We start from the raw sequence: 26,633 nt of genomic DNA, 5'->3' as shown, positions 1-26,633 counted from the left end.
CAAATTCCACGGGCTCGTTGCTCTTAATCTCATTTAATGGGAGTGTATTAATACATTAACTCCCATGATTCTCTTGAAAAAATGCCTCTAGCAATCTCCTTTCCCAATCACAAAGGACAACCAGAAAGGCTTCTGAGGCAGCTCCAAAAGGCCAAAGTGAGAGCTGGAAAGCCAGCAGAACCTGGGACTTCCCCAACTTTGGTCATTTACTCAATTAGTTTCCACTTCTTTGAACACTCCTGATGAAAGTGTAAAATGTCAAATATTCCAATCCTAAAGAGTGGACAAAATATTTTTAAAAAAACCAACCCAAAATGATATGGTAAGTATTCTGGGACCTCGAGCTGAACTACCATCCTTCAAAATAGAACTCTACGACCAAGAGATTTCTTACAGACGAATTCTTAAAATCACTGCTGAAGCACTACAGATCCTTGAAAAACCAAACAAAAAACAGAAAACCAATAAAAAATAAATAAAAAGAAGCTTAAAAAGGCATGGGGATGATAGTGGTGGTAGCAACAGTTAATTTCATCTTGAAAATGAAATGAATGCCAATTGCTAACAGGGATATTTGAATAATAGAGAGAGCATCAGACTGCATTAATTCCATTTCTACTTTTTTGGAGTGGTGAGGAGGTGGGGGAGGGTAGAGCGAATGAAGTGAAGCGTCAACCTAATCACCTAATAAGAGACACAGCAAGAGAGACAAGGCACACTGGTTTAGTTAAAAATGAACTCGATATGTTTAATAAAGCTTGGTATACCAAATCGCAATACAAACATCAAGTCACACGCCCACACAACAGTATTCCATTTACAAAAAAGTCCCTTTGAAGCCTCAATAGGGCCCATGCCAAAACAAAACAAAAAATAAACAAAAATTCATGGTGATGTTGGCCAGGAAAGGAGTGAATTTGCTGAAGGGATTGGAGGGGAAGGTGGAGAGAAAAGTAAAGACTAAAAACCAGTCCATATAAGAGCTCTAAAAGAGCCAGCCAATAATATTATCACAGTGATACAAATACAAAAAAAAAAGTTATACTGATAAAAGCAGGCTACGCTGCCAAGAACAAAGATGGCCACCCTTCTTTTGGCCATCCAAGATGGTAGACCTCAGTATTACCATCTCTCTCACTCTCATTCTCTCTCTCTCACACTCTCTCTCTCACTCTCTCTCTCTCTCTCTCTCTCTCTCTTTCGCTCACTCGCTCTCTCCAAAATATGGAAGGATTTTTGTGTTTTTAGCTAGTAACCTTGATCAAACGAGTCCTCCGAAGAGTCACTGAAGGAAGATCTAGCCTCAGCCTCCCGAAGCAGCAAACAAAATGGCTGCTTTCTGCTTGCAGCCTGCTTAGCTTTGAGAGTTCCAGTGGTGGGCATGCCCCTCTTGACTGGCTTGAGGCCTCCAGCCGACTTGCTGCTCTTTTTGGTCACTACACTGTAGAGACTGGAAGGTCTCGTTTTGGAGCTGGAGGGAGACTGAGAAGGCCACTCATCCTTCAAGGATTCATCATCTTCCTCTGAGTCCGAATCTGCAGTCAAAGTAGTTTGTAACAGAGATAAGTCAAAGAATTTTCTTTTTAACTTTTCCTTTTTTAATGGCTGGGTGAAATAGTGCTGAAGAAACAAAGAGACAGAACTCATAGGTAAAGGTCGAGCTAAATTTCCCCCATGCCACTTTCACAACGCACCATCAATCTAATTTCCATTCTAGTCCTGGACCACCCTGACTGGGATTTGGTTGAGGCATCAAATCAGCATATCATCTTTCTTGAGTCTTGGCAAGATTCAGTCCTGATACTCTTTTCTAGGTTATAAGTTGGCCACGCACTCACCATCCAGTAGCTCAGTAGGCCTTTTGGAGAGGTGTGGTGGTAAGGAGGTGATTGAGGTAGAACACACTCCCTGCGTTGGTATGGAATACTTATTCATGCAGGCTCAAATTTCCCTTTGACTCCCAGGCAATTTTCCAAATCAAGAGCCTCCTTTACAGCCGGGGAATGGCCCGGTGGGAAGTAGGGATTCATTAAAACTCTTCTCCAAACCAATTGGGTTTGGTTAAGTCTTCTGGCCAACTGCATGGCCTAGTGAGCATGAGAAAAGAAACCCTCAAGTTCAATCATGTGGGGAGGATTTATTTCCTCTACCCGGCTCCCAGAATCCATTCCAGGCCCTCTCCTTGGTGACAATTATACTAAGATAGCCTCTGTTAAACACAAGAGCCTATAGCCCATACCCTCACTAATCCCCCACCTAAAAAAACCAAACAAAACAAAAACAATGTCAAAAGAAGTAAACACACCAAAATTCTGATCTGCCAACACCCGCAATCCCTCCCTACTCTCCAAAGTCACTATTAATCTTGCTCTTACCAAAGAACCTGTCCTAACTCCAAATGAGACAAAATCCGCTCAGTTTATTTCCTGCACAGACCCGGAGTGAGGGCTTTCAGGCCCACATCACTGAACCATTCCATTTTTCAAACGTTAAATGAATTATCCTTAGTGTTTTGCTCAGAAATAAAATATATCCCAAATCACATAAGTAGTCCAAATTTCTTTTGGGAATGCTGAACAAGGACCATTTCTAAGCTAACCTTTAAAATAATCTAAAACTAGGGACCATTTAGAAATTTCAGTACAGGGCACCCCTGATTGGAAGGAAAGGAAGTGAGGTGTTTGGATTAAAGATTGGTAATAGAGAAGCAGCATGGCCTAATGGATAGAGTATGGGCCCAGGGGTCCGAAGGACCTGGGTTCAAATCTGACGCTACCACCTGTCCGCTGTGTAACCTTGGGCAAGTCACTTCACTTCTCCATGCCTCATTTTCCTCATCTGTAAAATGGGGATTAAGACTGTGAGCCCTCTGTGGGACCAGGACTGTGTCCAACCTGATTATCTTGCACCTACCCCAGCGCTTAGAACACTGCCTGACGTACAGTATGTGCTTAACAATTACAATTATTATTATCAATATACAATTATATTATTGGTGATATATTATTAAGTAATGATTATTATAATGATGATGATAAAAATAATAATATTCCCATTCCATTAAATCAGCACCTCCCAAGAGGTTACTATCGCAGTGTAGGTTTACGGGGCTGCATCATCCACATCTAGTTCCAATTGTCTACTTGCAAGTAGCCAATCAGAGCTAGTTAAGAGTGGAAGACAGAAGGGGTGGAGCGCGCCCTCCTCATATATGCTAATCCTGTAGGGTTAGCATCTCTGTTACCTGTAAATTTCACCCAAAGGAGGAGATAGGTGGTCTGAAATAAATTAACTTTGTTATTTCCACTGCTGGCCAACTCTTGAAATGAAAAGCAAGGCCAATCTATGGAAATGTGGAGTCTGGCCTGCATGATCCTTGAAGTATGCATAGCAAGAAAGTAGGTCGGTATAGTAACAAACGTGGAAAGGGGAATAATAATAATAATGATTATGGTGTTTTTTAAGCACTTTATTATGTGCCAAGCACTGTTCTAAGTGCTGGGGTAGATACAGGGTAATCAGGTTGTCCCACATGGGGCCTACAGTCTTAATCCCCATTTTACAGATGAGGTAACTGAGGCACAGAGAAGTTAAGTGACTTGCCCAAGGTCACACAGCAGACAAGTGGCAGAGCTGGGATTAGAACCCATTTGCTCTGACATCCAAGTGTCCAGGCTCTTGCCACTAAGCCATGCTGCTTCTCTCCCTTTCATAAAATAAGTCTCAAGGCAGGTATGGCAGGATGCTGTTGCTTCCCTCCTTTTCCCGGCCATGGTTCCCCACCAGGGTTGATGAGAGATTATCGGGGCAGCTGAACCGAAGAAACCCTGGACGGCAGCTCTCTTGACTGTGGTCACCAGCATCCCATTCTCAAACCCAAAGAATACGACCAGTCACTGGAAGGAATCACAAGCTCCAGATGGTGAGGTCACATGGGGCGAACTGTTAACACAAGCCTGAGAAAGGCAGAAACACTTCTGAATCCCTTGGAGCCCTTTAAGAACAAGACAAGAAAATTCCAAAGACTTTCTAAGCCAAGACTCAGCCACCTGAGGCTCCATCTTCCTCCCACAGGGACTGTGAGGACTCCATCCATATAAGACCCTTCAGAGCGGTTGTCACCTTCCACCCCAAACCCCGATAAAATTCCCTAAAATCCAATAACAACCAAATATCCAGACAGAAAGCACGCTTCAACTCTATGAACAGCAGCTCCTTCTTAAACAACACACAAACTAGTTTCAAAACCAAACCATCAGGTTCCCTCACACAAAGCAAATTCACTCAAAGAAACATGAGCCTGCCAGTGCAGTGCTTGCACCATGTGGATGGCAAAGAGAAGCCTTCGCTTTTGTAAGGAACAGCAAGATGACTGCACGTCCAGTCTGCTATGACACCATCTCTCATAAGTTACCCACTGAATTAAAAATAAACCAGAAGAGCCAAGGGACATCCTACGAAAGTGCAACACAGATGTTACTTACTATAGGAGTAGCTGCTCATTTCCGATATTGCTGGTGAGTGGGAAACCTTCAGCTGACCTTTGACTTTTAACCCCACCTCCATCTTCTTCATTTTGGAAGCCATTTTGTTTTTACCTTCTTTGGAGGCTTTCAGCGATAGACTTAAGCCCTTGGCCAGGTTTTTCTTCTCTTCCTTGCTCAGGAAGGTGTCATGGGATGACAAGTACCTGCTGACACCCCCACTGATTTTTTGTTTCCCACCAGAGCTATCTGCAAACTTGAAAGGTGACTTCAACTTGTCTTGCTTGGTGAGAGACAGGGCTTTGTCCAGCTTACTTGCCAGCTGCTCCTGGTCACTTGCCATCTTCTTCTTCTTGATCTTCAACTGGAGAGAAAGGAGATGTTACAGTTATATAACGATGCCTTTAGCGGGGCACTGGGTGGTTGCTCGCCGTGCACGCTTTCAGAAGCCACTGGGTCTTGGAACATGAAAGTATAACTGAGTGATTGGTAGGGTGGCCAGTTTTCACCTGGTCTGTTCCCTGACTGTTTGAAGGGTGATGGAGCCCATACAAAGAGGTGTCTGGTATTTTCTAGTACCATTAGAGACCCCTGCAAACCTTGGGTGCACCTTCAAAAAGAGTGGACAGCACTTTTAATGGCAGAACTGGATCAAAAGCTGGGGATGGTGATGGAAGTGGAAAAGGAACTAGAGAAGGTGACAGAAGAAGACCTAGACATTTCCCTGACCAACCTAGAACCTAATAATTACCTACTCAGCTCATTTCACTCACCAGAAACTTTATGTAGTGGCATAAAAATAAAGTAGTAAGTTAATATACCATCATTATCACCAACGAGAGAACATTTTAGTCAACTCTCAATGATTTGTGGGTGGATTATCCACAGCAGATTTTTAAATTCTCCCTAGTTGTGCTGTCTCCCTTCCTTCTAACCACCCACACTATGGCACTCAAATTCACATCGGTGGCTCCTCTCTGGCTAAAGTGGAGCCGCTCTGCCCCCCGCCATGCACCCCGCCCCAGACAGGTTCCAGGGCCCCTTCTCTCAGCTACCCAATCAGGGCCCAAGTCACCTCGCCCTCTTCCAAATTACCCATTGGCCACTTCTCCCCTTCACTAATGCAAATGATGGAAAACCAACTGAATAAAGGATTACAACCTCCGTTTTCCCTAAAACTCCAGAACGGTGACTCAAGGCATTTTAGAATTATGTGATGCAAGCAGATTAATCATTAGGCTATGTGGTTGAATAAGGACCATCCTCTGCCCTCCCTTGACCTCTTGACCTTCACCCTGTGAAGTGCTCTGAAAAGGCTGGGACCTGATCAGCCTTCCCCTTTTGGACCCTGAACTGGGGAAGGCCACCAGGGTGTACTGACCTCATTTGCAAAGCCTGAGACAGCTTCATGTTCCTCCCAGCTCTGGTTTCTCCCTTTCGTCCTCCCACTGGAGCTGTCTGCATCATCTTCCTCCTCAGGGAGGGCTCCCTTGTGCCTCTTCCTCACCCCTTCTCCAGTCTCCGAATCTTCTGACAGCAGCAAGGTCTTGCTCAGCCTGCAACCCAGATGCACTGTTGGTGACCAGCTCAGACTTGTTACCCAATTGGCCACGATTATATACAGTTCTCGGTTTTGGTGGGGCTTCCCTCCCCACTAACGCAGGACAGAAGGGACTTGACTGCCACAGGGAGAAAATGCTCTAATCCCCTTTGGCAGCTCAGAATAGAAACACTCCAGGGTACTGCAAGATGAGAGAGGGTTATAGGAAAACGTCAATTTCCCCAGAATCCAGAGATTCTGTACTGGGTGTTTGCAAAATCACCACACAGGAGTTAGTATGGGAGTCTCTGGGACATTATGCAGCAGAACAGAATGAAGTGCTGACTTTGAATCTAAACCCAGACTTTCCACAGCGCTTGGCACATATAAAGCACTTAAATAGCACAACTAACTGCACCACTTGAGCATATATCACAGCTCACTTTATTTTTCCACAGCTACACACTGAAGCTCCATGATCATTTAGCCAATCCAGCACCTATTTGAGGGGGGTGGCTTATCAGCAGTTCTCAAACAGGTCCTATAAACGGGGAACACTTGAGTGTAAAAATCGCTCCAGTCATCAAGATGTGATACTTGGAAGTACAGCATCATTTTTTCCCCCCTCTTTGAATGTTCAGTTCAGACACATCGTCACAGAGAGAAGGGAAAATTCTCACCCTCATAAACTAACTACAGCAACACACACACACACAGAGACATACACACACACCCACACCCTCAAACACACAACCATACAAACATTCACTCCATTTGACCCGGGAGTCTTATGAAGGACAAGGATTCAGATTCTTCAGAGATTTGAGAAGGATCGGGGAGAATGGGGTTACAAAGACAAAGAGCTCAACTCTCTTCTGCTCTCAGTGGGACAGGCAGGGGAGAGATGGCCATGGAAAATGGCCAGTATAAAGAGGATTCCAATGTCTTAGTCTAATTTTTAAAACCCACATTCCCAAAACTATAGCCTTCAGAATCCACTCTTCATTTGGCATTGTTACTAATTATCTCCTTTGTTTCATCCACCTCCTTTGCCGACGGGGATATCAAAAACTGCCAGAAGTCGGATTAGTCTCTGAAGTCTTCTCAGTGTGAAGTGACTAGCAACAAGGAAGAGACAGTTCTCTGGCACCTTGGCCCCAAATCCACTACTAGGTGCCCAAGCTCCACCCTGAGAGATCCAAGACACACCCATTTTACAGTTTAGGGGCTGCCTCCACCCCACCTCCTCCCCCCCTAATATCAATAGAGATTGGGCCTGGATGACTCAATCAAGATTCACCAAAAACTGAATGGAACTTCTCTCCCACTCCTCCCTGCTTCACATTTCTAACCCAAACCTAAATCCATTGTCTTCACTCCAACATTCACCTATCTATAGGCTGGGAAATATCAGGCAAACCAGGACACACATTACCCCACTGGAGTCCTAACAAACAAGCAAAGGAAAAGTGCAGCTCCCCAGAACCACCCCCAACATGCCAAAGGCTGGGAAGGGGAGTTGGCAGGAGAAACGGAGGGAAAAAGCTCTTGACAGCCATCAAGAGCAACCAGGAAGGGGCAGGTCACTGAGAAAAGCTACAATTTGCCATGAACGGAGGCCACTGAGTTGAGCTGCAGGGACGGCAAGGGGAATGGTCCCAAGGCAAAGAAAGCTGAGTCTCTTCCTTCACTAAGGACAAGCGAGGAGAAGAGAAGTTTGTTCCTAGCCAGAGAGAGAAACAGTTTAGCAAAAATAATCTCAAATTTTTAAAGGACTTGGATTAAAATGCAACCATCTCCCGCTAAGGTGATTTCTGCCACTTTATGCCGAAGCTCTAGTTGAGTACAAGATCCATCCACCTACCTGTTGTTTAACCTCAATTATCAGCCTGGAAATCTTCCCATCACTCTTCCTCTCTCACCTAGTCACCCTTCCCTGAAAGCCAACACTCACCCCCACTGGGAGAGCTGCGTTTACAAGCAGCCCGAGCCTCGGCTACCCGGCGGGCCTGGGCACCAACAGCTGACCGCGTGGCCACCCAACTGATGAAAGACGCTACTGCTCTGGCCCAGGGAGCGTGAGCCCGGTCTACCACGTCCACACCACCTCTGGGACAGTGACATTTGCTTAACGCGGGCCCACTGGGCCACAACGCCACATCAACAGCCCCTGGAACCACGGTCCTCCCATCAGTATGCCGCTGCGAAGCCCCCCTGCCATTCCCCGCTGCCCCAGGTGCCGGCCTTACTTTCCACTCTTGCTGTCACTCTTCCCTTTCTCCAGAGGGGGCGACAGAGCACTTGATCCATGCCTCCGTTTCCTGGGCCTTCCTGGGCCTCTTCTCGCCAAGCTTCTACTTTTCTCTTCACGTTTTTCCCTTTAAAAGAACCATACGCTTGACTGTTAACCAGAGAAGGCACAGCACATTCACACACACACACATACACACTCACACAAACACACACACACACTCACACAAGCATACCCACACACATCCCTGAACTGCCTGCTGCCACAAAACCACTACCCGGAGCTAAAGGAACCAGAGAGAGAAATGATTTTCTCAAGGAGAGACCGGGACCGCTAGCCTCAGAATGTTTTTGGTTGATCTCAGAGGTTTTTTCCTAAGCTCTTTTTCCCTCTCAGAAGAATTCTCTGACCTGAACGGGGCCTGGGAATGAAGGGCGGGTGGGGAAGCCCCTGTCACCGGGGGAAGACGGGCAACTTACTCAGAGTCTCGGCGCCTCTGCAACTTCACTAGCTCCCGCTGCTTCTCCTTGTACCGCCGCTGCAGCTCAGCCAGCCTCATCCGGTAGTCCAGTTCCATCGCATCCATGTTCTCGATAGCTGACTTGATGGAGTACATCTTGAGGAAAGGAACGAGAGGATGGGAAGGTGAGACGCTGCCTATTCCGCCAGCGGGACCACAAACAACCGGAGACGGACTTTTCTCCTCTCTGTGGGAACAGAGCTCGTTTTGCCAGCTTTAAGGGGTACCTTCAACAGAAATCTAGCCTGTGGAGCTCGGTAGGTGGAAGCCCACACCTTGGACAGATGGGGGTTAAACCTCCATCTAGTGAGAGACTAACAGGAAGGGGCCCTTGAGAAAGCCTTGCTCTATGGGGAAGGGGGCTATTAGCTGAGCTTCTACAAAGAACAGAAGGGAGAACGCCTCACTGGTTCGTCCTTTTTTTGCATCCAGCTGTACTTCTTGTTGGGGTTCAGCTCACGGGGCAGTCGGATGGTCTTCAGAGGGTCCATGAAGGGGTTGGACAGCACCTCCATCAGCATGTGGGTGCTGGCAGCCAGCAAGCTCTCCATGGTGGGTCGGACAGGGCAACTCTCTGGGTCTGCTTAGGAGAAAACTGGAGATGTAGCCTGTGTCCAGACTCGGGCAGCACCTTGGGTCTCAGCCAAGTTTTTCTCCCCTCAACCACCTAGGAAGGATTAACCGAGCATCCTTTCTCTCCTCCCTGAACCCACTGCCCCGTCTGTGAATTACAGAAACCTGCCAGGTGTTTGGAGATTTTCGTATTCTCTACAGGTGTTTGGAGAATGAAGGATTCCCTCCCAGGAGGCCTCTTGACAACACACAAGACTCAGAGATTCACAAACAGGAATCTGTGAAGTCAGACCCCTGGGCAAAGGACTGTTTATCTTAAATACCTAAAGGCGCTCAAAGGAGAAGAACCTAGTTTTTTATGACTGGATCTTCGGGTTCTGGGCTAGGCCAAAAAACAAAGTCAGACCCCACAGGCCCAAGGAGAGTGGTTACTGCTATGCCAGTTTCAACAGGACAGTGTAGGCTGGTAGCAGCAAACCTGGTGAATCAGGTATTCGTGGAAGTTGAGGACAGTATTTCCCAGAGGGAGACTTTAGGAGAAGGGAACATTGGCAGGAAGGATAGAAACAAGGCTTTGGCAGGGATCGGGAGGAAAGAGTAGCTAGATAGGAGAAGAAAGAAGTGATTTTGAATGGGAAAGGAGGAACGTAGGGAGTTGTTGGGGGTGGGTCTTTTACTAGTGTGAAGGCAAGGAAACATGGCCATTAGGGTTTAAGGAACAATCATTTATGTATAAAACTAGAAAATGGGTTTGCTCCCTTGAGTCAAGGTGCCCAAGGTGGGAACCACCAATCCCTAAAGCGTTACCAAGGTTAGTGACCACAGGGATCAGACCAGCAACTTTAGCAGCCTAGAAGGCCCTCCAGATTAGAAACCTCTAGAGAAAAAAAAGACATCCCTCCAACTCACTTTCTACTTCCTGTTTCCTCTTTTCTAGTTCCAGCTCAGCGATCTCACTCAGCAGGGTGATCCCCTGCAGAAAGCTCTGCTCCAGGGACAGGTTGTGGGCCACCTCCAGGTTCACCAGAGCCTGTGTGACGCTGCTGGCCGTCAGCAAGGAGTATGCCTGGGGCAGCTCCGTGGCAGCCACCAAGGCGTTCATGCCAGCCAGAGGGTCGTCGGGCTTGATATCGAGCGAGGGAAGCTGGCAGGGTATCACTTCCTCTGGATAAGGGGGACTTGTTGGCACTTGCACTGCCTCCTCTGAGGCCAGGCTGAAGAGTTCCCTCCCCACTTCTCTGTCCTGTGGCTCTACCCCAAGGGGAGGTCCACTTGGTTCAGCTTCAAGTCCCTCCTTGGGGGCAGCCTCCCTCAATTCCTCTTCCTCCTCCTCCTCTTCCTCCTGCGTCCCCCTGTCATTGTAGTCCATGCGAATAGTGCAGCTCTCAATCCTAGTCGTCACTTCGTTCTGGGCTTGGGTTTCCCCTTCAGCTTGGCCAACCTGGTATTCCGCCGGACAATCCTGGAGCTCTGCCATCTCCTGCTCCACGGTGCTCAGCGCTTCCACCGGACGCAGCAAGTGGTCGCAGTTGTCCAGGCTCTGGGCTGGCCCAGAGGCAGGAGCGGGAAGCGTCAGAGGCTCCAGGTTCGGCTCAGACATCTCCTCCCGAGTCTCCTCCACCTCTTCCACCTCGGCCTTCACCCTCTCCTCCAAGGGTTCCTCTTCATCCTGGGAGGCCTGGAGAGGCTCCACTATTTTGGATGGGGACAGGTGTATGGGCTTGACTTCCGGAGTGAGTGCCATGTGTTCGGGTTCCTCCGCGGGCAGCGGGACGTCGGGGGCCAAGCCATCCGCATCGGAAGCTGCTGTGGGCTGGAGTAGGTATGGATAATGTCTCCCAAAAGAGGCAGGAAGGGACTGGAATGGATATCTTGGCGGAATCTCTGCCAAAAACACAGGGAAGACGATTAGGTTCAGAGTTGGAACACCAGCAGTCTGTCCTCCTGGAACTTCCATTGTAAAATGGTGACAGGAGATTGACAGTGAGTTGAGTGTATATTCTGTTTGGGGCCTAGGACATGGTGAGTGTTCAATGGGACCATGAAACTGCAACAGAGGATGGCCAATCCATGACACATGTTTTCAAAGAAATGACCAGGATGCTTTCCTTTCATCATCATTCATCATCATCAGTTGTTCTTACTGAATGCTTTACTGTGTGCTGATCACTGTATTAAGCACTTGGGAGAGTACAATACAACAGAGTTGTTTGCAGTCTAGAGTTTACAGTCTAGAGACTGTGCTAAGCTAAGCTCAAGCTAAGGCTCAAGCTATAGCTATATGCTCAAGCTAAGGCTAGGAGATCCAAGGAATCAGTCGGCCCAACCCATTCTCAGATTGACAGAGATTCAATCTCCATGTTCCAAGCTCAGCTGGTGGTCTTGCTCAGACAGGAAGTGACTGACTTATGATGAGCTAGTGGCAAGGAAAGCTGATCTACATTCTGGCCTTGTCTAAGTGCTTCCCTGGAAGGAAGGAGAGGGATAGAGTTTTTTATTGTTTTGTTTACTAATAGCTGTAGTCTGGGCCATTCATAATGGTGGACTTTTCTTTAAGAAGGGCTGAACTCAAATTCAGGCAGACCACCATCTCCTGACGTCAAGAGGCAATGCAAGGCATAATCCAAGCTACAGTCCCATGGTTGTCTCACCTGCTACACAGGCTGGGACTCCCTTACCTGGATACAAGGCTTGGAATGGGCTGGAGGCCTCTTTTTCCATTTCCAAATCTTTCTTCTCCACATTCTCAGGAAGTTCTTCTTTGGGGGGGATGGCAGGGGCCGGGGGTGGAGAGGCAGGGGGAGGGCTAGATGGATGTGAGCTCGGGGTGGCGGGGTAGGAGTAAGCTGGTGGCTTCGGTGCCTCTTCCATCTTCTGGATCACCTTGGCTTTAAGCACGGTCACGGGTGAGGCCCGGGGGGATAAGGGAGGGGGACTCAAGGCCTTGCTGTAGGATGCAGAGGCGCTGGGGGAAAGGATCGGGGGTTTGCGATGGAGCAGGCCTGAAGCTGAGGAGGAGAGACCCTGTTTGCTGCCCTCCAGGCTGCGTTTGGAGACTTTCTCTTCCATCTCAGCCCGTTGCTCGTTGACTTTTAACCTTTCCTGTTGCAGAAAAACATAAAATGGAGTCAACATTTCCAAGACCAGGATCAATCAATCATATTTATTGAGCGCTTACTGAGTGCGGAGCACTGTACTAACCACTTGGGAGAGTATGACATAACAGAATTGGTAGACATGTTCCTTGCTCACAACAAGGTTATAGTCTAGACGGGGAGACAGACATTAATATAAATAAATAAATTATAGATATATACAAAAGTGCTGTGGGGCTGAGGGGTGAATATAGGGTGCAAATCCAAGTGCAAGGCTGTAGCAGAAGGGAGTGGGAGAAGACAAAATGAGGGCTTAATCTGGGGAGGACTCTTGGAGGAGATGTGCTTTTAATAAAGTTTGGGTCGCATAACAGGATCATCTCCACATAGCAATTTGACTCCCGCGGAGTCGATGCCAGTGGAAAAACAGGAATTGTTCCTGTAGCCAACTGCTCTGCAGACCGACCAAAACAATCTATGCCAATGAGAGGGGCCTATTACCACCCTGGAGAAGCAGAGGCACATCCAGGTGACCATCCCCAATGGCATACCCACGACTGTTTCTTGACTGTCCCTGACACTTGAACAGCAGGACTGATGAAATGCCTTTCTAGAGGCCTTGCTACCCATGAGGCAGATTTCAGCCCCGTCTAGACTGAGACAATATTGGAGTCAACTAAGCAAAGTGCTACAAGTCCAAGGTGTGGGAACTACTGCCAGCTGCTCCTCAAAGGGGGAGATAGTGGAGTTCAGCCATTTCCTCCTTCCTCCTCTCCACCTCATCCAATGGAATCAAAATGTTTGACATTTCTATCAAGTGCCAGGCACACCTGCAGTCACAATGCCCACTCTGGGCAATGTCTATTCATCTTCACCACTCTGGAATGTATGATGGGGAGGAGGGAGAGGCAAGGCAGGGAAACGGAGAGTGGGAAAGACGGTATCTTTCTTCCATCCTGCTCCCACACTGGAGCGTCTAATATTCCTGGAATTGCACCAACTTAGATAGTGATGGGCTTCCTGGCTCCTTCCCTAGCTGAACACCACCACATTGGCCAAAGCAGGGGATGACGGGGTGGGGGGATGAACTCTGATCTTTGGGTACTCAAGGGAAGCTGAGCCTATCAATAGTGACAGCAGCATCAAATCCAGACTGAATAGATGGTTTCCCCTAAGGATTTAATTCCCCCAAACTCCTATAATGGAAGCTACTGTCGGAAGCAAGGAAAGAAAAGAGACTGCACTAGGGTTGGGATGAAAGGGGCAACTGCATGTCGCTGAAATAGAGAGAGGGGTGGAAAATACTAATCGCTTTTAAACAGGAGAGGTCACTGTTGACCTGTGTTTTTAGCTGCGGACACTCGACCACGAGGCTCCAAAACAGGCAAAAGGCTTTACACACAATATCTTATACATAGTCCCACCTACAAATGAACTAATTCAGATTTTTGAGAGGGGGAACCTCTCTCAGAAAACGTTGTGCCTAATCTAGCATACAGTTCAGTGCTTGCCACATATGATCACTACTGCAGTTGTTAAGCACTTACTATGTATCAAGCACTATTCTAAACGTTGGGTTAGATACAAGTTAATCAGTTCGGACACCATTCCTGTCCTACAGGTGGATCGCCGTCTAAGTAGAAGGGAGAACATGCATTTAATCCTCATTTTACAGTTGAGGAAACTGAGGCACAGAAGTTAACTGCTTTGCCCAAAGTCACACAGCAGGCAAGTGACAGAGCTTGGATTAGAACCCAGTTCCTCTAACTCTCAGGCCCGTGCTCTTTCCATTAGGTCAGACTTCTCCTATATATCATCACTAGTAGTAATAGTACTATTAATAATAGCAGTAATAGCTCCTTGTGAGCAGAAAACATGTCTACCAACTCGACTGTATTGTTCTCTCCCAAGCACCTAGCACAGTGCTCGGCACCCAGTAAGCACTTAATAAACACCACTGATTGATCGATTAACCGCAGCAGTATAGTAAGGTTTTGCTTAAGAGTCAGAAACAGCTCAGTGGCTTGATTCATTCAAAGAACGGATTGCCAAGCAGGCTGAAGTAATCTACATCCCCCAAAAATGGACACCACCAATCTGGATGGTTTAGGTAGTCAACCTGCCGGAAGGCAGGGAGCTGGATCAGATGATCTCCAGAGGATCTTTTCAGTTCTAGGATTCTCTGCTCTGGCCCCCACACAGATGCACTCATGGTTCTTCTGCTTTGGGGTAGGAAAAGCCTCTCTGGGGTCCAACCCTGACTCACCACCAGCTGCGCGCTCCTCTGCAGCTCCATGGCGTGCGCCGCTTGCTGCTGCAAGATGTACAACTCATGTTGCCGAAGCAACTGCTGGTGAGACAACAGCTGGAGCTGGTGAGCGTGCTGGAGGGAGCTGCGAGTCGGGGGATACATCGCGGGCCAGAGCGGGGGAGCCCGCTCCATCAACTCCGCTGAGGAGGGCAAACAAACACACAACTAAAAACGACTCAATAAAATGACAAGGCCCAGTGCCACCCTCGCCATCGGCCTGGGCGGGGTCCCCAGGGTGGAGACAGCAGTAGAAGAGGGAGATTCTCTCTCTCTCTCCCTCCGGAGGTTTCGTTCCAGAAGGAGCCCAGGAAAACCCACCAGATCCATCCCCCTGAGTAAGAATCCCTTCCCCCTCGCCTCTCCATCTCGTCCGGCCACCTCAAGCTTTTCTCTCTCCCTAGGTTCTGCCGGATCCACTCTATTTGTCCCCAAGGGCCAGAGATGGAGGTAGGTCCCCACCAGCTCAGGATTTGGGTCCTGACATTCTGGTAGTGTGGAAGCTTGTGTTCAGGAGGCTTGTGGGCGGCGATAGGTAAAGGCCTCTTCTCTTTTCCAGTGCTCAGCAGGAGGGTGAGGGGAAATGGGGGGTGGGGTGCGGTGCCTCCAGGCTCTGCTTCCCAAGTGGTTACTTACCAAAGTGGGGCAAGTGTTCACTGGGGATCACAACCAGCTGCCCGGACTGAGGGTCTCTGGCAAATTGGTAGGCTGAAGGAAGTGAACTCCCCATGCCAGGGGTGAAACCCGGTGTCATTCCTTGGTGTAAGGAGGGGTGTCCCAGGCCTGCAAGAAGGGACACCAAGACATGAGTGAGTCCGACCAAGGGCACGGCCCAGGGGTCCAGGAGCCTGCTGAACAAGGACAGGAGCCTCACTGGCTCTATGCAGGGTCTTAAGAAACTGGGAACGGGAACTATACGGAAGGGATTCAGCCTACTTGCTCCAGCCTTCCTGTTGGATTCAGATGAGTCTTCTTGCCAGTAAGTTCAAAACTACTTCTCAGGCACAGGTAGCCAAATAAACTTTTTTGAATATCTTCCAATGATCCCGGACTCAACTGTGACTGGGTGAGTAGCTTTTTGAAAAAGTCAATTCCGTGAACTCTCTCCACATACCACCACTCTCACACTTCACACCCCGCTCACCCCCTTTATCTCCCAGCACTCACCGTAGGGATGGCCAGCTAACCACATAGAAGGGCTACCGGTCCTGGGGAGCCAAGGGTGGGTGGCCAGGTGTGAGGCTGGGTCAGCAGACCAGCGCCCTGAGCCGGTCAGGGCGGGGCCACCGGTCACCATGAGGTTGGGGTTGAGGCCATTCGTGGCACATCCAGCAGGGTGGATCCGTGCCAGGTCGGCCAGTTCTTTGCTTTCTCTGGTGGTATAGGCAAGGGAAAAGAAAAGGAGAACAAAGGAAACTGAGGGGTTAGTACCAGCCTCTCTGCCCCAAACCCCACCCAAAACCATCGGGTCCCAGGAGGATGTACCACTGTTGGCAAACTCACTCATCCTGGAAAGCCCAGGGGAGCTCAGCCCACTAATATAGAAGCCCTAGGGGCCAAGCAAGATGGAAAGGGGAAGAGATCTCAGCCAGCTCCAGGAATTGTCCTGACAAAGAACTACCTAGACAGCTGAGCTCCCCAGGCAAGTGGGGATGACGAGAGGTTGGGAAGGGGCCTGGGGAATATAGGGGAAAGAGGCAGAGAAAGCTGGGATTCCTGGAATTCTGGAGACTCAGTCTTGGGGGTCAGCGATAAAATATGGGTCTGTGGACTGGACTTTGTAGGACTTGAGGTATCTTGTTTGAAGCCTATCCCGCTGGAGTCCCACACATATTAGGAGTTTAGAGCTTCCATTCCTCATCCCTCCCCTCTCAGACTCTCACCTGAAGAGTTTCCAGTACTCTACCAGTCTCGCCTTCAGGAGGGAGAGTCAAGCAGAGGCATACCTATTCCATTCCTAGCTTGGGCAGTGGCTAGCAAGTAGAAGGCAATCTGCTACAAGTCAAAACTCACCTGTGCTGGGCAGCAGCGGCATGGGAGAGAACCGAGGGCAGAGACTCAAGTTTACTGCACGGAAGAAGGCAATGGTAAACCACTTCCATATTTTTACCAAGAAAACTCTATGGATACACTACCAGAACAATTGCAGATGGAGGTGAGCATTCTGGGAGAGATGTCCCCACTGAGTCGCTATGGGTCGGAGACGATTCAACAGCATAAGACAATTCCTCATCCCTACTTCCCAAACCCTCCCGCAGAGGTCCATCTTTAATTAGATGGGCTCTGGTTCCTTGATCCCTACTCCCATCTAGAAATCAGTGAGATCTGATACCCTAAACCCCCCTCAACAGGTCGGCAGAGAGCAGGCATTACACGTCCAGACCATCTCGGGAGCAATGGGATAAAACCCTGGCCTCATCCCAGATGAGGGACAAGTCAGCTGGAGTGAAAAGGGACCCCTTCTGTGGCCCCAGCAAGCGAGCCTGGTAGCCACTCCACCGCTCACCTGAGCAGCTTCTCCTGGTCCCGCTCCAAGCGCCCGCCCAGGAGACGTTCTTCTCTGTGGCGGCTGTGGTCTTCTGCACAGTCCTCATCTGAGCGACCACAGTGTCCTAAACAATGGACAGGAGTTAGATTGGGGGGCTGATCGGGCTCATCTCCCCTGTTCTGGAACTGTGGGCTGGAGGCAGCACTTTCAACCCTCCAATCTAAGGCCAGGGACCCCTGCTGGAGTCCCCAGAGGAGGTGATCAGCACAGGTCATGGGTGGACACACATTTTCCCACTTTGAGGACAGTGATGGTCTCAAAGAACGTCCTGCATCTGCCTAGATCCAGTTGGGGCTTAGATGATACCATCTCTTCCCCCAGTCCTCCACAACCTTCTTCAACATAGCTGTAATTTATTTATTTATATTATTGCCCGTCTGCCCCTGTAAAATGTAAGCTCATTGTGGGCAGGGAACGTGTCTATTATTGTTATATTGTACTCTCCCAAGAGCTTAGTACAGTGCTCTGCACACAGTAAACACTCAATAAATATGAGTGACTGGGGAGAAACAGTCTCTCTACGACAACCTCACAAGAAAGAGCATTTTCTCCCCGTCAGCACTCTTCTCCCTTGTCAATCAATCAATGGTATTTATTGAGTGCTTACTCTGGGCTGAGCACTGTACTATGTGCTTGGGACAGTACAATATAATAAAGTAGGTAGACATGGTCCCAGCCCTCAAGGAGGTTGCAATCTAACTGAAAATAAATTACAGTGTACAGTAATGGGCACAAAGGTGCTGTGGGAATGGCGGATGGGGCGAGCCCTCCTCATCCTCCAGCCTGCTTTACCTTTTACCTCTGGACTTGTCTGCTCCTGAGCAGCGAGCTGTTGACCCATCCCTGCTCCCGAGCAGCGAACCGTTGACCCATCCCTGCTCCTGAGCAGCAACCCCTTGACTTCCCTTCTCAGCTTACTCCACCGGAAGAGGGAACAGGTGCCCGCTAAATGGTTGGACACAATCAAGCTTTGCAACTGTAGGCTAAATGGGAGTTTAGTTCATTCATGGGGTTTATCCACCTGACATCTGGCCAGCATAGTCCAAGTAATCCCCAGAAGTGATGGTGCTACACTGTGGATGCCCCTGCAAGACTACTTACAGCTCGCCTCAAGAGCCCCAGGTCAAAGCTCCACGATGACCCCAGGCAAGTGGCCAAGCAGGCACTGCCACAACTTGGCATCTTGAAGGTCAGGTTGCTTAAAGCATTCTACAGACATCATCTCCCAAATCCTCCTCCCCCCACACACCCATTTCTCAGGTGTGGAAACTGAGGCCCCGAGAAAGTAGGAGACTCGAGGCCACAGACCCGGATGGCAGTTCTGCTCACAACAAAACCCAGCCTTCCCTCTCCCTGACTTTTCCCCTCCTCAACTTTCCCTCCCATCCTGAATACTGGCCTCGACAGAGTACGGGTCTTCTCTTGGACTTTCTTGAAACATCCAGGGCTCGTCACCAACACAGTAGGGGAAGTGAGGGGTGCATGTATACCCTGTTCTTCCAATGGCCCAGGACCCAAGAGTAAACAATAAAGTCTGCTTCTTTTAAAAGGAGAAATATGTTCATTGTCTCCAGGCTCCATATGCTTTCATTTACATCTGGTTAATTACTTTTCTTGTTGCTCATTTCCCTGGGATTGCTTTCTGGGGGCTGACCTGGTGGGCACCATGCATGTTAGCTGCTGGTGAGGGGAGGGGGGTTTCTGCTCCCCAGAGAGGTTCCAAGTGGGTCACTCTGCATTTTGCCTGACGGGCAGCTCGTAGTGGGTGTCTCTTCAGTTCCACCAAAGTCTGGATGCCTTCCCTGGCAGAAATCCTAGCTATCCTGCCCACCCTTTGCATGTCTGTGGTTCTTACACTACATGGTCCAACAATATCCTTCATAAATACCATTAATTGATTTATAAAAATACACCAGTACCAGGAGGCTTCATGTAATTTCAAAATATTCCATCTTGAGACCAAGCCCAGCATAGGGTGCCAGACCTCCTTTACTTCAACTAGCTGTCGAACACTAGAGCCTGGTCAATCAATCGATGGTACTTATTAATAATAAAAATAGTAATGTTGGTATTTGTTAAGCGCTTACTATGTGTCAAGCACTGTTTTAAATGCTGGAGTAGATACAAGCTAATCAAGTTGAACAGAGTCCCCATCCCACATAGGGTTCACAGTCTTAATCCCCTTTTTACAGATGAGATAACTGAGGCACAGAGAAGTGAAGTGATTTGCCGAAGGTCACCCAGAAGACAAGTGCAGGAGCCGGGATTAGAACCCAGCTCCTTCTGACTCCCAGGGCTGTGGTCTATTCATCAAGCCATGCTGCTTCTCTTGAGCACTAACTATGTGCAGAGCACTGTACTAAACACTTGGGAGTGTAACAATAAAGTAACATGGTCTATTCAGGCAGAATTGGAGCAATCCCTCCTCCACTCCGTGGACTCTGGCAAGCTTGGGCTCTCATACTACCAGCAGAAATACCAGGCCCCAAGAGGAGTAACCTGGGGAGACCAGAAGACTCCATCAGGTCATGACGCTTTGCCTCCTAGTGTCCTTTGGTACCCCTGCCTTTCCACTGACAAGACAGACTACTAAACTGGGCAGATCCCCGATAGTAGTATTGCTTTCAACTTTTGGTTCTTGTATTATTCACCCCATTCTATTCTAAGTTCCTTGAGGGCAGAAACCACTTCTTTCACTTCTAGCGTATAGTCCTAAGAATCTAGTACAGTGATCGGCACCCAACCCCTTTTCCACAAATACTGATGATCATATTGATAATGCATTCTTCTTGGAGCTTTCTGTCTGTGACTCCCCAGAGAGATGCAGGTCTCTGACTTATTAAGATCTGCTTGTGCTGTGGACAGAACACTGAATAAGAAGTCAGCAAAATCTGTCTTTTGCTGGCTCGTTATGGACAGGGAACATATGTACAAACCGTTACTCTGTACTTTCCCAAATGCTTAGCACACTGCTCTGCGAACAGTAAGTGCTCAATAAATACCAGTGGTGATGATGATGTGTAAGTAGTGAGTGCTTACTATGTGTCAAACACTGTTCTAAGCACTGGAGTAGATACAAGTAAGTACAAGTAAGCTCACTGTGGGCAGGGAATATGTCTGTTGCATTGTTATACTGTACTTTCCCAAGCACTTAGTACAGTGATCTGCATACGGTAAGCACACAATAAATACAACTGACTGACTACAAGTTAATCAAGATTAATTAAAATCCCCCGGGAAAGTGGCATGTTGGACTCTGTTTGGTCAGCCTGGAGGGTCCTACATAGCCCCTCTACTGGAGCTGGTTCTCTCTACCTCTCTCTCTCTCTCACTGGGTTTTCCCTGTCATTGCGGATCTGAGCCAAAAGAGCTCCCAGTAGCTCTCCGCGGCCTCCCCTGCCCACTCCTATCTTCCCTTTCTGGAATCCAGTGTCCTGGGAGGGCCTAGCCAAGCACCTCTGGCTGAAGCCATGGGGAGACTATAGCCAACAGATCTTGAGATCTCCTCTCCCCTCAGCACAGGATTACATTCTCACAGGGAAAGGGAGGCTCACCTCTCTCCCTCCACTAGAAGAGCAAAGGGGTTGATTCCAACAAAACGAAAACCCATACTAATAAGAAGAAAACTAATCCTTCTGCACCCCAACAATTCAGAACCTGACGGTGCAGTTACTCTGAGCAGTCCTTCACACCTCTTTCCCCCCACTCCCACCTTTCTGCAGAATCACTTAAACTATACAAGCTGATGAGAATTTCTCCCCATTTTTAAAAGCCCCGAAGGAGATTCCCTAACTTTCCTCAGTAGAGCCTATCACAGTGTTTGATAGTTCTCAGTGATCAGGAAATTCCAACTTGTCTCTATTCCAAATCCAACAGAAACACAATCATGAAGCCATGAGGCCATAGGGACAGAAGAGCTAACCAAGAGATTTGGAGACCCAGAACTGAGTTACTGGTCTCATATAGACTTATTTTTAGCTATGAAGGACATATCCTCTTCTGTAACATTCATAGGAGTTAACTACTGAGGTCCTTTCCTTCACATCTCTCTCATTGTCCTGGCAAAACCATTCCTTATCCCCTAAAGCCAGTGGGCTTTAAAGAGGGCATAGAGAACTGCTTTTTGCAGCTCATCTTTGAAGGTGCAAGACAGACCTTTTTATCAACATTCTCTTGATTTTGGACTTATAAAACCTCCATCAAACCTCTGAAGGAGTTGGTTGAAGAATGGGGGAGAGAAACAGGGTGGTCTAATAGAAAGAGCATGGGCCTAATCCCAGCTTGCTGCTTGATATCCATTTACTTGCTGTATGACCTTGAGCAAGTCATTTAACTTCTCTGTGCCTCAATTTCCTCATCTGTAAAATAGGGATTCAATATCTTTTCTCCTTTCCTCTTTGACTGTGAGGCCCATGAAGGGCAGGGATTACGTCCAACCTGATTGTCGTCCCTACTATAGTACTTGGCACAAAGTAAGTGTTTAACAAATACAACAAGATCATCTTAGCAGCAAGAAAAGACAATCCATCAAACCTACCTAAGGAGAACCCATTGTAATAGCACTCTATTTCTATCTCTGATTGATCTTTGCATCTTGAGAGCTGGCTAACTCTACCAACAAGCACATACCTCTGGCTCACGGGTCCTTCCCATCCAGCTTTTTCTATTCATTATTTAAAAACACACAAACACCCACCCACAAACAAACAGGAAGAGGTAACATCTCAAACGACTAGAATTCAGATGGAAGCATATCCCTGATTTGCTTTCCTAGCATTTCTCTGCCCATTTTTCTGCCAGCCTCCTCCCAGCTTCCAAACTGCAGGTCTAATTTTGGTTGTTGATATTATTTCAGCTCCATAATTTATCATGGGTTTAATTTTAATGCACTATGCTGCTTACACAGTCCACCCCACTGGCACCCCCTCCCCCACTCCTCTCCACGCCCATCTCCAACCCCCAAACCCTGCTTGCTCCCTCCCCCAGAAATGGGATGGCTCATTTCGGTACAAACCAGTTATTGTCTCTCTCCGTGAATGACCATTTTGTCCATATATAACATGACGCAGGGAGTGCATACAAAATTCAATCAATTATGCACAGAGGAAAGGCTTAGGCCTGGTTTCCTTGGTAACCAAGGCCTAGTACTAAATACTTGCATTTTACTCGCCAAATACTACAGATTAGTCATCTAAAGCCTGCTTTCTCGCTCTTAAAAGGTCTAAACATTCAAGCACTCTCCACTCGGTGCAGGCAAGCTAATGTTATTACTAGACTCTCTTGGCACATGAGGGTAAAGAAGGGAGGGACAGAAAATAAAATGTTGGGGGTGGAGGGGGTCTTGTTTTCTGTCTCAAAGCCAATTCCATTGCTTAGCAACGGACCCAGAGGCCTGTTAGAATTCAACCCTTGTTTGCAGCTTTTAGTTCAGCTCAGTAAATTACATTTAATGCAGGCGGGGAGGGTCTGGATGACTGAATAGTGGTAACAAACAGCTCGCTGTGTTAGTGATGGGGCCCTGCTGTTGGTTACAGCCACGGGAAAGTGGAGATCGGAAAGAGGCAAAGGGAAGGAAATGGGGAAATGGGGAAGGTGGGGAGGAAAGAGAGAGAGAAAACTGACTACTGAGACAAAAAAGATTTGAGAAAGATGTGCGAGGGCTAGGTTGATGGCTCTCCCCATGTCTCTCCTGAAAAGGAAGGTGAGGGGAGAAGGAAAAGACAACAGTCCCCAGTGAATATGTTTATCTTCCTCTGATCCCTCAGTGCTACAAATCAATTTAGATTCAGCCATTAGAAGCACGTCTGGCCTGGAAAGTGACAGATGAAAGGCAGGTCAGGTGACCTAAGGGCAACTACACCAATCGGAAGGATGCATTGATGGTGGCACCGTCCCCCAGAGCCAGCTTTCCAGGAACATTTGGGTCCCGCCCGTGATGGACAGGAACACTGTATCGGCAGCATCCAATCAAGCCAGGAGGGATGTGCCCGTGTCCCTGGAGTCTTTTCATCTCTGTCATTAGCCCACGGACTAATCCCCTGATAACAGATTCTATTCGTTTGCCTCTTTCCTAACTGCATTCTGGGCCCCTCTTACTCTTCTCTGATCAGTGCTTCAGAAGCAGCAGGGAAACTCTTGGTCAATATCCACCTTGTGAGCTCTGTCCTCAGGGTGAGGGGCACAGAAAGGTCGATGGGTTATGGGGTGGAAGGGAATCTGAGAAACTTCCTAATCAACAGATCTTTATAATGGGCAGAATGACTCAAGGCCAGTGCTTAGAGCTAGGTTGTTATTACCCCTCCTGCCTCTCTATTCTTTCTCCTTACCTTGTACCTATCCTCTTTATAACCTTCTCTCTCTCACTGTATCCTAACCACATCGGCTCAGCTTTCTTAAATGATATTTGGTTACAGATTCCCCAGTCTCCAGATTGTTACAGTTCTAGAAAAGAGCCGTAAGCCTCTTCCCTGGATTTCAGGAACCCAAGCTAAGATTAATATATTAATAGATCCTCAGGGCAAAGATCCTGGAGGGCCAGTGGGCAACACTGCATCTGTTCCTGGAGGTGAGGGGGGCTTATGTTGGCAGAATTTTTAGAGCTCGGTTCTGGACCAAGGATTGTGCTGCCAGGTGGATATTCCAGGAGGAGCCAGGAGCATGGGAGAGATTATTCCTGCTGCTCCTGGAGCTAAAATAAAAGGCAGAATAGGGGCTTCCTCAGGGGTAGAGCATGAAAAGGAGGAATGGAGGCTGGGGCCCAGGATGCCACTAAGAGGACAGCAGGGTTGGACCCAGATGGAATGCAGGGTCAGCTTCAGATATTTTTGGACATTAATGCCTTGATTTGGAAAGGGGCAGATTGAATTTCTACCTATCAATCAATTGTATTTTCTAAGCACTTACTGTGTGCAGAGCAGTGTACTAAGTGCTTGGGAAAGAACAATATAAAGGAGTTTATAGCCATGTTCCCTGCCCACTATGCCTTGAACAATTTCCTCTGGGTCTGAATCAGGCCAGCATCAATACCAGTTTCGTCCTTTACAATCTTCTTTATTCCCTCACACCTCCCTGGCTCACCCCCTCGATCTATATCTTACTTCACTCAAATCCCTCCTTAGTATCTAAGACCTCCTCTTCAATCAATCAGTGGTATTTATTGAGCATTTACTGTGGGCAGAGTATTCTACTCAGTGCTTGGGAAAGTACAGTAAAATAGAGTTGGTAGACACACTCCTTGCCTACAAGGAACTTACAGTTTAGAGGAAGAGCATCTTCAAAGCTTCTTTTCTCCTGCTTCCTTCCCCTTCCAGTCAATTTGAATGTCTGTCGCCAAAAAATGACATTGCCATGTCCCACTGCAACAGCCATGCTGGTCCCCTAGTTTGCCTCACTGGCTTTCCCTATTACCCATGTCATAGTCAAACTCTTACTTCTCCTTTGCCCGGCCTTAATTCTATCTTGGCCAATATGGAGTTTCCCAAAAGCCAACCTTGCAAATAAGCTCAAAACTTTACCAGAGTTCCAAAAATGTTTAGCAGCCTTCTCTTTATTGGGTACTAAAATGAATGAAATCCATCTTTTCTATTTGCCTAGTAAGAAAAGTCGCTTGTCCTGAGCAGGGTTTCAACCCGCTTCTCATTGGTTCTGATGAAGAAATCTTCCCCAGGCCCCTTCTATTCTCTGTTGTTACATACAGAGGCTCCTTGCTTAGCTGCCTAGCCAACTGGCTTTCCTCCTTGAAATCCTCTACTCGAAAGCCACTTCTCCCAAGTTGTTTTTCCTAGATTTCCCCCCTTCCTCTCCTTGCAAACTCCATCAGTTTGTTGTCACTGACTGATCGGCCTAGAAACCAAGAGACCAGTAGAGTAGGGGGAAGGTCAGACAATAAAGTGACAGAAAACAAAACAACCCACTTGCTACCACTCCTGGGAGATTAGTACCCCTGCCCCTGGGACATCTCTGTCTCACTTGTCTTATTTTTCTTATTGAGACGGTGGGTAGAGAACATGTCTTCCTCTACACTTTTAACATTACCAAGCACACCACTGTTGCGCAATTAAATATTCAACAACAATGAGAGTGATGGAAATGTGAAACAAAGGAATTGGCCTCTCATACTCCAGGAAGAGTACATGACCAAATGGCCACTTAATGGCAAACAGAATGTGAGCTTCACACTCTATTAAGTAAAGTAACTAATGAGTTTTGCAGGCCGAAACAATTACAAAGAATTGAATTTATCTAATCATGAGTTCAGGGTGGCATCATAGCTTAGCAAAAAGAGTATGGGTCTGGGAGTTGGAAAACCTGGGTTCTAATCCCACCACATGCCTGCTGTGTGACCTCGGGCAAATCACTTAACTTTGCAGTGTCCTATCTGTAAAATGTAGATTCAATATCTGTAGTCCCTTCTACTTAAACTGTGAGCCCCACGAGGGACAGGAACTATGTCCAAACTGATTTTCTTATATCTACTCCAGTGCTTAGTATAGTGTTTGGCACAGAGTAAGTACTTAACGAATATCACTAGTATTATCATCACCCTATGGCTATTACCTAAATATCAAAATGTCCCAAAGAAAATGTTTCCCCATCCCTTTAAGGAAAGCTAAGTCGCACTCCTACAGAAACCGAGTTACCTGCACAATGTGAGGAGAGAGTTAAAGGTGTAGAGAGGGAGGCAGAGAGTAAAAAGAATTGAGAGAAGAGATATAAAATGAGAAGGAGACAATGGCCAGAAAATCCCAGATTCAGAAGATTTAAGGCTCTGGTTGGGGCTGAAGACAGTTGGCAGTAGGAGGAGGAGAAGTACTTATTAAGCACCTAATGTGTGCAAAGCACGGTACTAAGAGCTGGCAAAAAGTACTAGATGACATGAAGACACAGTTCCTGACCCCCAAGAAGCTCACAGTCTAAGATTAAGGGAGAGACAGAGGTGGCCACAGGTTCATAAAGAAAGATGAAAACAGAAAATATCAAAGACAAGGATGGAGGATTAATATGATCAGAGCAGTAGGGTGCTGGGGCTAGAGGAGGAGGGTTTCAGGCTCGTGGCTGCTCAGTCCGTCACTAAAATCACAACAGAACAGCAACCACGGTTACATCTCCAGCCACAACAGAAGCCACAGGTGCAGTCTTCTCAATGTTCTGAAAGTGGAGAAGGCCACATGCTGCTGGAGCAAGTGCAGAATGGCAATCTAGATGGCATGACGATGGGAAAGGGAGCAGATTATCTCCTGCAAAGCAGATCCCAGAGGTCCGGTGCAGAGTAGTACAGCAGCTCACATTAGACCTCGGCCCCGGCTCCTCCTGAG

The 26,633-nt window shown here is 47.8% G+C and overlaps 1 protein-coding gene across 9 annotated transcripts in view; it reads right to left on the bottom strand.

Annotated features, from left to right (window-relative positions):
• Positions 1 to 26,633, bottom strand: part of TNRC18 (trinucleotide repeat containing 18) — a 111,820-nt gene that overhangs the window by 31,769 nt on the left and 53,418 nt on the right. For 3 of the 9 annotated variants that reach the window (XM_029054775.2, XM_029054793.2, XM_029054818.2), the window contains 13 exons: positions 17,278 to 17,383; positions 16,785 to 16,838; positions 15,939 to 16,144; positions 15,408 to 15,554; positions 14,730 to 14,914; positions 12,047 to 12,470; positions 10,278 to 11,252; positions 9,203 to 9,378; positions 8,755 to 8,891; positions 8,274 to 8,402; positions 5,866 to 6,040; positions 4,485 to 4,848; positions 1,257 to 1,535 (listed from right to left, as the gene is read on the bottom strand). In XM_029054775.2, the coding sequence (XP_028910608.1) occupies positions 1,257 to 1,535; positions 4,485 to 4,848; positions 5,866 to 6,040; positions 8,274 to 8,402; positions 8,755 to 8,891; positions 9,203 to 9,378; positions 10,278 to 11,252; positions 12,047 to 12,470; positions 14,730 to 14,914; positions 15,408 to 15,554; positions 15,939 to 16,144; positions 16,785 to 16,838; positions 17,278 to 17,383 (3,357 nt within the window). The remainder of the gene's footprint in view (positions 1 to 1,256; positions 1,536 to 4,484; positions 4,849 to 5,865; positions 6,041 to 8,273; positions 8,403 to 8,754; positions 8,892 to 9,202; positions 9,379 to 10,277; positions 11,253 to 12,046; positions 12,471 to 14,729; positions 14,915 to 15,407; positions 15,555 to 15,938; positions 16,145 to 16,784; positions 16,839 to 17,277; positions 17,384 to 26,633) is intronic. The other 6 variants (XM_029054799.2, XM_029054830.2, XM_029054825.2 and 3 more) reach the window with 4 other exon arrangements.

This window comes from Ornithorhynchus anatinus, chromosome 2, assembly GCF_004115215.2.
Source record: "Ornithorhynchus anatinus isolate Pmale09 chromosome 2, mOrnAna1.pri.v4, whole genome shotgun sequence".
Taxonomy (NCBI): domain Eukaryota; kingdom Metazoa; phylum Chordata; class Mammalia; order Monotremata; family Ornithorhynchidae; genus Ornithorhynchus; species Ornithorhynchus anatinus.
This window is presented reverse-complemented; position numbering and strand designations above follow the sequence as displayed.